At 47.4% G+C, this 15,985-nt stretch overlaps 1 protein-coding gene across 3 annotated transcripts in view; it reads right to left on the bottom strand.

The window, feature by feature from the left end:
- Positions 1-3,124: 3,124 nt before the first annotated feature.
- The window catches only part of INO80 (INO80 complex ATPase subunit), a 135,275-nt gene continuing 122,414 nt past the window's right edge, over positions 3,125-15,985 (bottom strand). For 2 of the 3 annotated variants that reach the window (XM_049897358.1, XM_049897359.1), the window contains exons 30-36: positions 13,360-13,518; positions 12,634-12,736; positions 11,579-11,667; positions 8,278-8,433; positions 7,592-7,751; positions 6,486-6,701; positions 3,125-4,690 (exon numbers count right to left, since the gene is read on the bottom strand). In XM_049897358.1, coding sequence (XP_049753315.1) covers positions 4,473-4,690; positions 6,486-6,701; positions 7,592-7,751; positions 8,278-8,433; positions 11,579-11,667; positions 12,634-12,736; positions 13,360-13,518 — 1,101 coding nt within the window. In that variant the 3' untranslated portion in view covers positions 3,125-4,472. The remainder of the gene's footprint in view (positions 4,691-6,485; positions 6,702-7,591; positions 7,752-8,277; positions 8,434-11,578; positions 11,668-12,633; positions 12,737-13,359; positions 13,519-15,985) is intronic. The other variant, XM_049897360.1, reaches the window with a different exon arrangement.

The following is a 15,985-nucleotide window of genomic DNA, read 5'->3' as shown; positions in this document are numbered from 1 at the left end:
ACTTCCTGCCACCCTAGAGTCCTCCATGCTGGGGCCTCTCCCCCAGGCAGACACCTTTCTTGGCATCATTTGCTACCACACAGCAAGTACCTGGGCACACGGTTTCCAGACAGCCAGAGGCCCTGCTCTCTCTAGAACAGAACTTACCCTCCACACACCTGTGCAGTTTAACAGGATTTGGCAGCCTGCAATAACCCTGGCTGCCTCCAGAATCTCAGAGTTTCACCACTCTCTGTCTCAGAGAATCATGGGAGGGCAGCCCGATTTCCCCATTCCTCTGGGGAGGGCTGAGGAACTAGCTGAGAAGGCTGACTGACTCTGAGGGGTCTGGTGGTCACGACAAGAGGGCACTGCAGCAGAAACAGCAAGTCCAGGTGGGATCACAGGCCATACAGCGAATGCCAACAATCAAATATGGGTTACAGCCCAGTGGAGGCCACGCATGAGAGGGACAGCAGCAGATCTGAGGCCTCCTCTCATACCTAATATGCCTAACAAAGGTGCCACCCAGGAGAGGCGATGGTGATGGGAATCATGAAAAGTTTTAAACGAACAAATAACAAAAGACATATGGGACTGAAGTTTCCTGGAAATGCTAGCATTTCATTTTCTGTCATCAGGTGGATTAAGCTGACCACATAAAGTTATATTTCCTGCGCAGGGTTTCCCAGCTAGGGTGGTGGTGTGTAAGCAAAGGTTGGAGTTCATTCTGACTGGCAGACAGGAAGGTACTGGAAGGAGTGGTCCAAGGATTAGCATGGTCATCACCTGGGGATCTGCTGGAAATTCAGAAAAATTCACCCTAGACTTCTGATAGTTTCTGCATTTTAACAAGATCCCAAGGAGATTCATTTGCGTAGTAAAGTTTAAGAAGCAAAGCCTTAGGAACGACTCAGGAAATTTCAAATACTTTTCTTAGCAGCTGAACTCTTCACAGGTTAGAGCAGAACTGCCGATTAACTCTGCAGAGGGGTGGCCTGTCCGCCTTCTGCCCACACTCACCACAGCCAGTACAGCACATCCAAGGATCTCTACAGCTTTCCACAACAGCTAGGACCCACTAACTAGTCAACATCCTCGTTTCATGTATCAGGGCACTAAGGACTTTTGTTCTAATACCAGGTGGTCTAGCGTGGTGGACACAGACGGCGGTGGTGGGTGGACCGGACCTGAAGGCCAGCAGCCAGGCGCTACGGATATGCTGCGTCTGCAGACACCAAGGCAGGGATGCGCAAGAATACCCAGCTCATTGCCTAGACGACACAGCCCCACTCCTGCCTAATCTAACTCCACAGGACCGGGCAGACCCAACCAAGTCGACGGGTGAGCTTCTAGAGTCCTGGGTACGTCAATAAACCCCCAGACAGGGATGCTGGGATAGCAGCTCCAGTGCAGACCCGGGAGTGCCACAGCTGCTCCTGAAGACCCACAAACTTAAAATCCAGCTTGCCTAGGGTTCTCACTGGGGCTCACGTGGCAAGTGACCCTGCTGAAGAGACTGCCCTCACTGTGATCCAGCCCAGACCTGTGCCCCAAAACGTGGACTCTGGGCTTGCTGGGGGCACTCCTTTAGCCTGGCAGGGACGCTCCCAGTTTTTCTGTTGGGGAGCTTGCTCCCTGTGTTCCGTGTCATGGAAGATGGGCAAGTCCTCTGAAGGTGGGAGTCCAGGCCATGAGTCCTAACTTGGGGACTGGACTTAAGTTCAATGAGCTTGAAGCCTTCAAGATTCAGCTCCCACCCCTCTGCCTTCTCTTAAGGTTGGCCAGGTGAGGAGGGAGCGACAGGACATCACTGTGGGCCCACCCTTGGTGGGAAACACTGGCTTGTGTTTCCTCAGGGAGTGGACTGTAAATGGGTGAAGGGGGTATGGCAGTGTCTGGGCACAGAGAAGCCTGGAGGGTTTTGACACAAAGCTCACACCCCTTTTGGGAGAGGGCATTAGGCTATTCACATCTGGGCTAAGCTGAGCAAGAATCTGAGAGCTGGCAGGGCCCCAGTGAGGCCACTGCTGACCTTGGCAGAGAGCCAGCAGTAATATCATCGGGGGCTTTGCTCAGAGATGAAAGCCGGAGACCCATCCCAGTAGGTCTGCTATCCCACAGCCGCAGTGAGGAGGACAAGAGGGCAGTTAGGGTAGTTAGGAAACTGATGCTGGTTTGTTCTGTGTGAAGCCTTGGTCAAGTTTATCGGCAAGAAAAACAGTAACCTGCCTATCTGATAATGCCGCCCTGAGATCGACAGAATGAAGGCTGACCCTGTGACTGGGTGGGCAGCAGCTGTACGGGAGCCAGTCCATCCTGACCAGCGGGGGTGAGCCAAGGCTAGGGAGGCCGCACGGCCAGCACGCTGGGAAGAGCACAGGCTCTGCTCAAAGGTGACGCAAGAACGTATTAGTCTTTTAGCTCAATCAGGGAAACACCAACCACCCGCCCAGGCAGGGAGCTGGTGCTTTTTCCAACTGAGCAGAGAGCTGGAATCCCTCTGAACATATTTCACTGTTTCTTTCATGATTGCTCCAAGTGCAGAGAACTCGGATTAACAGTAAGTCCCTTTGTCAGGTCACCAGCATTCTGGTCAGTCTGAATGACCCACTGATAGTGCACTGGATCTGCAAAGAAGCAGGCTTTTGGGGTTCACATAAACTATATGCACACACCTCACAGCTTTAGAGACTAGAACCATGACGTTCCTATCAGCTGGAGAGATTACAGACTGCACACTGCTAGGATAACCTCTTTCCTGTGCTTTTTGGAGAAAGAAACCGCCAGCATTAAGATTACTGCTTTGCAACTTTGCTTGAGGGTGGACCACGTCAAGCTGCCCAAACCTACATCCTGAGCTGTCAAGAGCCCTCACCCTGAGGGCCTGACCACGCAGGCCAGGCACTAGACCAGGCCTCCTTCCTGATGGCTGGAGGCAAATTCCTAAGCCCAATTAAGACTGCCACTGAGGAGACACCGTGTCCACTCCTGTCCCGCTGACCACTTGCCCCCTCTGACCACAACAGCAAGGCTGGGGTTCTGCCCTCCTTTTCTCCTGACCCCTCCCCTGAGAGTCCCACCCTGCTCCCAAGATGCAGCTGCAAAAGACCACAGATACTCCAATGTACATAAAATTATCTCACTCCATTTTATTTAAGATTTTTTGTCCAGTTAGTAAAAGAAAGATGTGTCTCTCTTTATACATATGTACAAGTTCAGTTATAAAAATAGACAGCACATTCAAAGAGAAAAAAGGCTTGGCATTTTTCTGATTCCCTCTAAACAGCGTCTGTACACAGGAGTCTGGGTTTGGGCAGGGGAATCTTAATGATTTAAATTAAATGACTCCCCTACACTCCCTGCTCCAAAAAATTTTCAAAAAATCAATCTATCTAGACTCAATTCCGCGATTTTCAGGTGTGCAAATTAGAGGCTGGCCCTCCCAGAAGCACCTGCTCCACCAGGGACACGGCAGGCTGGGGGCAGGCAGAAACAGCTCCCGTGTGGAACACCAGCCTCCTGCCTCTCTTGGAGGGCGGCGAGCTCAGGCCAGTGGCTCTGGGCTGAGGGTCAGGGCCAAGCTCGCCCTCTCTGCCTCACTCCTGCTGTCCCTTCCTTTCTCAGTGCAATACAGACAGTGCATACAGCCAAGCGGGGGGCTGAAGGGCGAGGGGTGGGGAGACTGTGCATTCAGGAAGAGCAAAGAGGAGCCTGCAAGAGGGGCAGTGAGGATGTCCTGCTGACTGAGGTGGCTCCTGGTCTCCGAACTGGCTTCTGGGAGTCCCTTGGGTAGAAGCTGCTGCTATTGTTGCTGGTGGGACCTGAGGTTCTCTGGTGTGAACCATGCAGGACTGGGGAGGAGGTGCTGGGAAAACAACTGCCTACGGGCGCACTTCCTAGCCTTCCACCTTTCTGCCAGGCCATGCCTTCTCACACTCACTGCCCCCTTCAATGGTGACACTCTGGCAGATGGGGTTTGGAGACCTGGGGAGCTCCCCACAGACGGAGGATGCCAGGTACACGACTTCCTCCCTTCCTAGCCCTACAGGAAACCACAACTGTAAGTGTAGCCTCCACCGTGGGACATTCTTCACAGCACGCGCAGAGCCTTTGCAAGGGACACGGCCAGAGGCAGCCAGGGGAGTGGGGATGGAGACAGCGTGCCTGAGCATCTAAAGGGGTCGATATCAGGCCCTTCCCCGCTAAGAGGTTTAAGACTTGGCTATCAAGTTCATCCGAGGTGCAGCGGGGCCAATCCCTGTCCCTGGGCCTTCTTCCTTTCAGCAAACCCAGAGCTCTCCTTTTGAGACACAGGTGATAAAAGTGCTCATACCAACACCACCTGCCTGGCCTTCCCTTGCTGCAACTGGTCATCTCCGCCCTCTGACTTGGGATGTGATACGCTGCACTGGGCAAGCCATCCGAACACCGTTTGCTGGCAAGGACTCTAGCCCCTGGTTTGGTTCAAGGAAGCTGGAGGGCCCAGCTGGTTACCGTCCTCCAGAGGGATTGGAGCCTCTGCCCTGTTTCCGGACCAGGGAATCTGTCGTTAGGCTGCTGGTCATGTGGAGGCTCCTGGGAGTTCCAGGAACACTATTTCCTTTGCTCAAAGGGGAGCTCAAGGGAGAAGAGGCGCTTGAAGGTCCAAATTCAGCCAGGCCAGCAGGCCGAACAAGGGATGTCTGCAAAGGACTGCTGGCAGAGATTCCTGTGTGGATGGAGAGAGAGGCAAGAAGACTGTAAGCAACTGTCCTGCGTGAGCTGCCGTCCTGCCTCTGGCCCTGGTTATAGAGTCTGGGCCAGGAAAGAGATGGACGGGAAACCTCCACCCGGTCAACCTCTTCCTGGCACATGTGCTTGTTCTTCTGGTCAACTGTCTTTTCACCCAGCCCGCCTCACACTACCTCGTCCACATGGGGTAAACTGCCATCCTGGCGCTCAAGGGCAGAGCACACGCTATATGATCTGTGGAAGCCAAAGCTGTAGGATGAGATCTGCACTTTAATTAGACTCTGATGCCATTTTCTTCTTTCTTGGGACACCACTGTGATGAGCTGCCTCCGTCCTCATTTTAGAAGGTGTTCTCCACTTGCCGATCAGTCTGGCCAGAGGCCACAAGACTGCTCAGTCTCTGTCCTGTACCTAAACCAATGCAGTTCCCCTTGTGCTCTCTAAGACTAGCCACTCCCACTTGACAACTTAGTTCAAACCCGCCATCTGTGGTGATGGCTCCCCAGGCAACAATAAGCTCTCCTTTTTCACTTACAGCCACTCACTTACACCTGAAAACATGATATCTAATATGACTCATTTGTTTCTTGTATAGTGGTTTTACTTTACTAAAAAAGAATTCTAGGTGCTCGGTGGGCAGACACTGTTTCTCTTCTCATCCACAGCAGAACTGCAGGTAATCTCTGAGTTAGTCCTTTCCCTCATTCTCCATTCCCAACTACCAAGCTGTTAATCTTTCTTGTGACACTCTACCACCTGTTGACTCCTTTACCCCTCAGCCCCTCAGTCCAGGTCTCCACCAACAACCCTGATGACCGTCATGCTCTGTCCCACCCACAGGTGAGACCTTGCCATGGTCGCCTTGACAACTGGTGACTTTTTTCCAAGGATGTAATGTGCTGGCAAAAGGTTAAGAAACACTGGGCTAGGCTCTTCTACTTCATATTTGCTGAATGAACAAACAAATAAGGGCTGGGGTCCCTGCAGTAGGGTAAAGGAGAGGTGAGCTAACATTTACTGATCATGTACTAGAGGCCAAGCACTTTCCATTCAATAATGTGTTGACTTCTTATAACAACCCTATGAGCTAAATATTAACCCATGTTTTGAATGAGGAGAGAGTTCTGTAAATGGACTCTCTGACACCCATCTCTCTCCTCATCACTCTCAAAGTCCTGCATTCCACTGAGACAATTATCCTTCACGTCATGGTCCTGACAGTCCTGACAGCCACATCCCTTCTCAAACTTTGTCAATGACAGCTTGGCAGCCTTCTCATTATCAGGCCCAGTGGTTCCTCCCTTCTTCTGATCTACAACCTTTCCCTCTCTTTCCCCTTACCTGCATATCGCCTCGTATTCCTGTTAAACACATCCTACGTACAGCTCATATATCATATGCCTGTAACACTTCTACTATACGTCCTGCTCCTAGCACACAGAGCACCGTAAGTGTTAACAAGCTACCCCAGATGACTGAAACATGGGTCTCAGAAAGAAATCAGTTCCCAAAGCAGGAAAAATTCTGAATGTTTCCGTAGCATGAAAATCCAGCTCTCTCTTTTTCAATTACTTCTAATTCAAAGGTGACCTTGTAGCAAGTCACGAGGGCAAGAAGGAGATTTAAGACAGCTTGATGTGAAGAAAGAAGATTCTGATCTGGGCTCTGGGAAGTCGATGCCCTATCCCACCTGCTCTACCCGGTGGAACGTTCAACAGAGTGTCCAGACCGCCCTCGGCCAGAGCGGAGCCTGCGGCCCCCGGCCCCCGTACCTTTTGACACGTTGTACCCGTATGCAGCGTAGGCGGCTGCCGAGGCTGCTGCAGCCCCTGCTTTGGCTCCTGCCATGGCGGCAGCACTACCAGCTGTGGACTTGCGGCTCCGGCCTTTCCCTGCTCCTTTGGCTGTGCTGCCTGAACCTTTGGGGCGTCCTCGACTTCGAGCTGAGTGACCACGTCCTGCAGCTGGCATTTCCTGAATGGAAATTCCTGTGGGAACAAATGGACAAAGAGGAAAAAAACGCAATTTCTTCACATGTTAACATAATCTTACTCTGGCAGGGAAAGCTGGTTCTCAGGGTGTTTGAGGCCTCTCTGGGAGGTGGCTGGGCCACTGAGCTGCACAGATATTAAGAATTCAAACAGTTCAAAACTGCCTGACCCCTCAAATTTCTTTTCTTTCCACAGCAGTCTCATCAGTTTTGCATTCTTGCTTTACACAGATCACTGCTAAACAAAACCCAGGGACCTGCCACCTGTTTTGCACCTGCACACTTTTGCCAACGCACCCCTGGCCTTGGAGAGGCAACTTTTACCCCAAAGCTTCAAATCTAGGCTCCCAGGGAAACTGCAGCAACGTAGGCCCCACGCAACAAAGTGGCCTCATTATAGCCAAGGAATAATGCTTGTCTTTGTTATTATTTTTTCAATTTACATGTAAACTCTTAAGGGTTGAGTGACCGGGCTACACTAAACAGTTCTAGAACCAAATTCGGTAAGGCTATGTCACAGATTAGGGATCTGGGATCACAGAATGTGCTTGGATACATCTGGAAATCATACCCACCAGCACAAAAGCTCACTTTAATCGAAAATTACAAAAATTAGGATGAAATGTGAAAGAGATGACTAGAAAACAAAGAAGTTTGAAATCTTTATAAAATTCTTATTTTGCTTTCCCTAAACCTTCTCTTTCTCCCTTTCATTTGACAGGCCATTGAAAGAATCATCGTATAAATTCTCTTTCTGGCTCCATTCCACTCTCCTTTAAAGAAAATGCCATAATCCTAGAAGGAATCAGGGCCTCACCCACATCAAACCCATGCTGTTCTCAAAGCACGGGGCCAGGCCCAAGCTGTGTGAGACAGCAGTGAACTTACCGTTCACGGTGTCTGAGACGGAGCCCGTCATGGAAGCAGGAGAGTTGGTGGCTCGGGACTGAGGTGCTGAGGAGGCTGGGTCATCCACAATGACCAGCATGTCACTGCTGCTCTCATCAGGGGGAATGGAGCCCGTGTGCAGCTCACTGCTGATGGAGATCTGGAGGGGCAAGGTCTGAGGTCACCACTGCTCGTGGTGCCCAGAGCACCCACTGTGGGGAGCTGCCCAAGGCCCTTGCCTTGCACCTGGGTGGGAACAGGCTTCATGGGTCCTGTCACTAATTCTCTCTTCTTCCTGGCTTTCTTGCTGCCGATTAGATCAAAGACTGAACAAACAGGGATCAGAGAAGCCAGCCTGTCCTCGTTTGCTTTGCTCCTTGTGGATCCCAGGTGCAACCCCTTCTACAAGGCAGGAGGATTAGAGGAGAACCATGGGTTGCTCAGCAGTGTGTCCCTGCTCCTAGGTCAAGACACAGTCCCCACTGCTGCAATGAACCATCTCCCAGGAGCCTCACCTCACTGAAGGCGCTGGGCATGGCAGAGCCCACACCAACGAAGGAGTCATCCCTCACCTCACTGAAGGGGCTGGGCATGGCAGAGTCCACACTAATGAAGGGGTCATCCCTCACCTCACTGAAGGGGCTGGGCATGGCAGAGCCCACACCAACGAAGGAGTCATCCCTCACCTCACTGAAGGGGCTGGGCATGGCAGAGTCCACACTAATGAAGGAGTCATCCCCATCAGCAGAGAGGTTGGAGTTATCAGCCGAGGGAACAAATGGGATCACCAGGTTCACACCCTCCTTTCTCCTTTTGCCATCCAATTCATCTTCCTTTTTCTTCTGGGAACACGCACATCAGGAAAAATGGAAAAAGTATGAGAACAGGGACTGACAGAAGAGTGGGACTGGGAAGAAAATGAAGACAGAACTTTCGTTCTTTATAAACATCTATATTTCATTATTTTCGAATAGCACATTTTTAAGAAAGAAAAAGCTCATAAGAAAGGAGGAAAAATGTGGCATAATAAGAACTTAAAAGGTAGGCCAGTCACACCGAACCAGAGCCACAGCAGGCCTGATCCTCACGGGGCACGGGCGGGTCCAGACTCCGGTGCGCCCAAGCTGCAGCACCACACTTGTCAGGGGCTGAATTAAGGCCCTTGCAGAAAGGCAGGGCCAGTGCTTTCAATATACTTTATGTACATCTGTTTTCACTCTGTCTTTTTTTTAAATGTGCCACATGAAAAAGAGGACCTCATTACACCCAAGGAATAATGGGTTGTTTTTGTCATTTTTTCAATTTACATGTAAACTCTTAAGGGTTGAGTGACCACGCTACACTGAACAGTTCTAGAACCACATTCGGTAAGACTATGTTTTTTTATGTCACAGATTAGGGATCTGGGATCACAGAATGTGCTTGGATACGTCTGGGAATCATACCTACCTACTATACCTAACTGCATTTGTGCCTACACCTGTATTAGGGTTACCATGGTATTGTCTTTGTGCAATTAATATTACTGTACCTTTAACTGAAAGTTCTATACTTGGAGTAGAGATGACATCTAATGCAAACTCTGTAAAGCCTACAATGTTTTGCATGAGAAATCCATGTTCCTTTTCTTCTTTGATATTACTTCTGGATGTTAAAGCTTTTTTTTTATTCTAAATACTAGGAAGTAATGTGCTAGATACTGATGGTGGAGTCATGAAAGACAACCTGAGGAAATGGGAGAGATGGCAGCCCAGGCTAGGATGGGCTTGAATTCCTAGGATTCTTCAGCTTTGTAAATGAAGTGAGTACCAGGGACATCCTTCAGACTAGAAATGGCGGTGCTTAGCAGCAGGCTTAATTTACAACAGGAACAGTTGGTAAGTCTACTGGAAGATGATATAATACAGACATGGCCAAAGAGACACGTGGCCCTAACACTAAGCTTGGATAAGGAGAAGATGACCTCCACTTAAGCAGAAAGTTTTACTATGTGGCCAGACAATATACTTCAGGCAAACCAAACTGACCAAGGAAATGGGTCAGGGACAAGGGTAGGGCTGGAGGATCAGAGCTATGGAGACGCCTGAAGGTCAGATGGCTATCTTGTTCAAGACTAGGGCTCACATATGAATGAATAAACAAATTATGGTAAATATACACAATGGAGTATTACACAACCATGAAGAACAATTATGAATCCTCGAAACATCTCACAACATAGATGGATCTGGAGGGCATCATGCCAAGTGAAATAAGTCAGTCACAAAAGGACAAATATTATATGAGACCAATATTTTCAGAACTCAAGAGAAGGTTTACACAGAAAAAAACATTCTTTGATGGTTATGATGGTGGGGAGGGAGGGAGAGGGAAAATCACTAACTAGATGGTAGACAAATGTCAACTTCGGTGAAGGGAAGGACAACACACAATATAGGGGAAGTCAGCACAACTGGACCAAAGCAAATGCATAGAAGTTTCCTAGACATATCCAAATACTTTGAGGGATCGAGTGGCAGGAGCTGCGATCTGGGGACCGTAGTCTCAGGGGACATATAGGTCAACTGATATAACACAGTTCATGAAGAAAATGGTCTACACCCTATTTTGATGAGTAGCATCTGGGGTCTTAAAAGCTTGAGAGCAGCCATCTGAGACACATCTATTTGTCCCGTCCCATCCAGAGCAAAGGAGGATGAAGAAAACCAAATACACAAAGAAAATATGTGTCTAAAGGATTAAAAGACAATGTGAACCACAGACCCCCCCAGGGTGAGCCCAGAAGAACTAGATGGTGCCTGGCTACCACCAACAGCTCTGACAGGGATCACAACAGAGAGTCCCAGATAAAACGGGAGAAAAACGTAGAACAGAGTTCGAATTTATGAAAAAAGACCAGACTTACTGGTCTGACAGAGACTGGCGGAACCCGAGACTGTGGCCCCCAGACACTCTGGTAACTCAGAACTGAAACCACTCCTGAAGCCAACTTTTCACACAAAGATTAGACAGACCTATAAAACAAAAAATAACACAAGCGAGGAATGTGCTTCTTAGATCAGTCAAATACACAAGACCAAATGGGCAGCTCCTGCCCAAAAGCAAGGTGAGAAGGCAAGAAGCAAGAGGAACTAGATGAATGGCCACAGGGAACCCAGGGTGGAAAGCAGCAGCTGTTATCACATTGTGGGGATGGCAATCAATGTCTCAAAACAATGCATGTATACATTTTTGAATGAATTTAACTTGAGCTGTAAACTTTCACCTAAAGCACAACTGATAATAACTAACAGCCTGTGGCATAATAAGTCCAGGAACCTAGACAGAACTAACCGGCTGACTCCTGAAACGGGTGTAAGTCCTGAAGGTTTCCCTTCAATTTACGTGCCAGTAAAGACTGGGGAGAAGAATGACTGATAAAACTCTTTGGTAGAAACAGCAAGATATGGAGAAATTAAGGAAAACTACATTCCCTTTATAGCAACCCTAATGGGCTAAAGCAGGAAAAATGAAAATGGAGAAAAAAGCTAGGTGAAATTCTTGGAGTGTACTGGAGAAAAAGAGAGGGTCAGAATGGTCAGCGATTTACTTTTCCAACAACAGATGACTCTGAATGGTACACACGCGGAATTATGGTAGAAGAATTGGCTCTGATGTGCTCTTATGTTCTTTCTAAGATTCTGTGAACTCTAATAATCTATGTAACAGCCACCGTACCCATATTTAGCCTTACGCTTTGAAATGGCCCAGACGAATGGTTCCTACAATTAAACTGTGAACACAGATAGGGTTGGTCTGTGCTGTGAGTACAGGTCTACCAGGGCCACAGTACTCTCAAGCATTTCTCCTGATCAAATGTCAGTCAGCACAGACCTGCTGTGATCACACACAGCTGGAGCTGGATACCAACCAGTGATGACAAGCCCTGTACTCCTCAGCCTGGTCTGTAGGCCCCCCACCCCCACTGGCCCCCCAGGGTAGAGATACCTTCTCTGCGTACTTCTCCCGTTTACGCTTGCGCTCTTTCACTCGGTTGGTTTCCTCCTGCTGCCGTTTCTCTTCCTGTCGCAGTCTCACTACCAAGAAAATTAAGTAAGATCTGAAGAATCTCCAACCTGTACCAATCATACTTTACGGAATTTTTTATTCTTGCATTTCCAGCAAGTGGTATCACAGAAAAAATTTTGAAAAGAAAACTAACATTTCTAGCTGGATACACCTATATACTGTCAAAAGACATTTCACTCTTACATGCATTAAAAGATGCATCTAATCCTATTTCTACTCTGAAACTAAGGTGACCGCGTATCCTCTGATGTTTATGTTCCAAGGTACAACTTTGATCTGTCTAAAGCAGGTAACTAGGGGCTTTCTAACCTGGAGAAAGAATATAGTTCTTGGATACTCCGCAGCTTTTGGGCTCAACGATGGTTCAGTTTAATTATTACAGGCCTCTCCTTGCCCTTTTTTTTTTTTCCTTTTCTTTTCTTTCCAGCCTTTTCGAATCTCTGCATTGAACAGACCAGGTATGGCTGTAGAGGTCCGAAAGGTATATCAGACGATGATGGCAACAGTGAGAACCATGAACTTATTTTGGTGTTATGCCGTGGAAGTCTTCAGAAGGCTCACCCCTAAGTTTGAAACTCACTGTTCTCAAAGGCCAGAAATAATGGGAAAGGGGTTTGCATGTTACAGCAGCGCTTCTCCAACTTTTCCCCAGAAACATCTCTCAGGGCAGAACAGAGTAAATTCGTAACTGGTGGGGAGTCTAGGGATATAGCCTTCCTACAGCAAGCTACACGTTTATTTGAAATTACATTTATTTTAAAAATACATGTAAATTTTGCCTTTTACTTCACAACACATCTTTGTTAGGACTTTAATATAAAATATTAATACAAAAAGTTTCCCCCAGACAAACCTTTGGCTTTCCCTACTCTTGGCACCCAATCAAGTAGCCCTTCCATTTTCAGATGTGTGTGGGGCTAGAGAAACATATATTACAGGGCAAGAGAGAACATTAAGAGGTTTAAAGTACGTACGCTTCTTCTCCAACTCTTCATCATCTAGAAGAAGACTAACCACCTCTTTGGGTTTCAAGGTATCCGGTTTGAAGTTACCGCCTGAAATCACCATCCGCTGAATCTGTACCAAAGCAGATCAAAATGTCACCACCAGGCATCTGTTCCCATATGGCGAATATCCAGAAAGAAACACCCTTCTCAACTGTCCTCAGGTGAGGCCTCTGGTCTCCCTATTCTTGTTTATCTGACAGGCTCATCCAGAGTATTCATCTAACAGAAAGGACAATGAGAACTTCTAGGCTTAGGACTGCTAGAATATCCAATAATACTGAATCAGGGTTGAAAAAACCAAAAACAATCCTTTCGTTGGAAACTAGTAAATTGGTGTACATCTCAGAGGCAGATCAAGTTGAGAGTACTAGTATGAGAGCGCAAATGTCATTCTTTCTTCCTTTGAATGTGAGACCACATCAAACATGAAAGCTACTTCTGTTATCAGGGTTTCCATATGAACAACAGCTGAATCTTGGCAATGGACACCATTCTGGTGGAAGAGTAAGGAATGGCCTGGGCAGCTGATAGTGCTATTGTACAGAACCTTACTTTATTTTCTATTCAGAAGAAATTCTAGCTCCTTCATGATCAATGAAAGGCAAGAGAGCCTTAAAAAGTCTTAGCCTAGTCAATGTGGTTGGATTTTCTATCTTCTCCACCAGTATATTAATTCCTTTGTCTTGTGCTTACCTCACTCTTCTCCTTGGCTCTCTGAAGAATGCGTTCTTCAATGGTGCCTTTGCAGATGAGCCGGTACACGGTAACCTGCTTTGTCTGCCCCAAGCGGTGGGCTCTGTCCATGGCTTGTTGGTCCACAGTGGGGTTCCAGTCGCTGTCATAGAAAATCACCTATATAGGCAAGACGAAGATACAGCAAGGACTGAGTCACTCTCTGGGCAGGCCAGGAATTCTCCGAGCAACCCAGCCCCTCATCTATCTGTAATAGTTTGATGCCAGGTTTCTCTTTGTGATATTAAGATGGAGAGGATATCAAGTCACAAGACCAAGCCACTCCTTCACTTGCCCTGGGCAAAAAAGACGTGTTCCTGGCTTTTTTCACAGTGTTTATTTAAAAAGAGCAATAAATATGAACAGTTAACACTTGGGGCTTACTGTCTGCCAGACACTGTTTTAAGTGAGTTATGTGTGTTAACCTAACGAAACTTCATAACCATCCCATGACGTGTACTATTAAGGCCCCTACTTTATAGATGAGAAAGCTGAGGCCCAGAGAAATAGAGGATTTTATTTATCTAAGATCACATAGCCTAAGTAAGCGGTAGGCCTGGGACGTGAGGGAGTGAAAGTCTTCCTTTTAACACTGGGCCTACCTTGGTATTCTCAGGGAGATCTGCTCCTACCAACAGGGTCATTTCCTGTCCCATGAATTCCAGGGAAGCAATGTTTAAAAGGTTCCCTGGATGCTACTTTCAGCTTGTTGAACAACAAACAAACAAAAATGTAGAACCGCCGCAAGTAATCCTAAAACCAACAGACTCCTGAGACCTTAGCCTTTGAGGCTGCTATCCACCACAGCTGACCTACTGAAAAAAATCTAGTTCAAAATGGTCGTCCCTCATCTCTCATGCATTCTCCTCTATATCCAACCAACTCACTGAATTCTGCCAGTGCTTCTTTAGAAATGAACCTATGTTTTGCACAGCTCCACTGTCACTATCCTCACCATGATGCCTGGATCACTGACGCTGTTAATCTAGCAGGCTTAGGGGATCTCAGTCTCTTTCTTCTTCAGTCTGCCCTGGGTACCTCTGTAGACAAACCTTCCCTGCTACAGACCACTCCACCTCTCTGCCACTTATGTTGTAACCAATCAAGTCCAAACCCCTCTAAATAATTGGGCCCTGTTCTGCCGAGCCAATTTCATTTTCTATTCTTTCCCAAAACAATTCTGGTTCCCTTTTTAGGCAGACAGGTTTTTTCAGTGTTCATCTTTTATATCACATCTGTTTGCACCTCTTTTTGCTCAAGCTGTTTCTCTGACCTAGAATCCCTCAACTCTTCTCTGTTGGTCCTTTAAAGTTCAGTTCAAGCTTCACCACTGCCAGGAAGGCCTCCCTGATTTCTCTAGCCTATAATAATGTGCCCTTTTCCTGAATTTTTTATTAGAAATAATAATAATAATGGCTGAAATCTACTGGCACCAGTGTGCGAACGTATCTCAGTGAATTCTCACAAAGACTATGTATTTCCTCCCTCTTTTGAGTAAGGATGGAGCCCTGGTGGCGCAGTGGTTAAGTGCTTGGCTGCTAACCAAAAGGTCAGTGGTTTGGACCCGCCAGCTGTTCTGCAGGAGAAAGATGTGGCAGTCTGCTTCCATAAAGATTACAGCCTTGGGAAACCCTATGGGGCAGTTCTACTCTGTGCTATAGGGTCGCTATGAGTCGACTTGATGGCAGTGGGGTTTTGTTGTTACAAATAAGGGGCTAGCTTGAAATCATGGTGAGTGGTTGACCTGAGGCGCGACCTACAAGTGTCCTCTCACACCTGCACCATTACCACCGCCATGCACTGCTTACCCTAGTTCAGAGTCCCCACTTGATCAGTGAACAGTTGCCAATTATTTCACGTGTGCTATATTTTAACTCTCCCCACGTAGTCCTAAGAGGACAGGCTCCATTTATCAGTGCAAAATAGATCCCAAAAAATACTAGTTGGTTGATTCTGCAAAATCTAAGGGGATTGACCAAAACTAGACAGACTCTAAAAATGTAAACTGAACACTGATTTATCTCTCTTTAGACTTTTTCTCTATAACGCTTTTCCCCTCGCTTAACACTATCCCCAAGTGATTTTTCTCATGTAAAAACAGAGGCAATTTTTCTAACTATTCTCGGGAGAATTCAGGTCTGGGTGAAGACGGACAATAGGCATCAGCATTTTCGGTGCTCTTGTCTCTACCAGTAAGAACCTCCCCTGGCTCTCTCTTACGGCATGCCTTTCATCTTACTTTTATCTGACATATAAATCCCTCAGTTTTTAGCACAGGTTAGAACCCTTGGGGAGAGAACTGCTGGCTCCTTGCCAAAGTGAAAGCTCATTATCACTCCACGGTATCCACAGACTTAAGATCTGGAAGTAAACAATGCTTGCCCCATGTAGAGAAATACAGCAAAACTGACCACAGAACATTTGGGAGTTTCAACGGGATAAGCAAAATTCTAGTAAATACAGTTTAAACTTTTGGGAAGAACAAAAGAAGTGAGGACAGAGTTAAGTAAAAGACTTGCAGTTGGACACAGGGACCATTACTTGTCCAGTAGACCTAGAATGACCACGTATGTAAAAACTGGGGGCT

Source organism: Elephas maximus, chromosome 10, assembly GCF_024166365.1.
Source record: "Elephas maximus indicus isolate mEleMax1 chromosome 10, mEleMax1 primary haplotype, whole genome shotgun sequence".
NCBI classification, from domain to species: domain Eukaryota; kingdom Metazoa; phylum Chordata; class Mammalia; order Proboscidea; family Elephantidae; genus Elephas; species Elephas maximus.
Note: the sequence above shows the minus strand (reverse complement) of the source record. Positions and strands in the feature narration are given on the sequence as shown.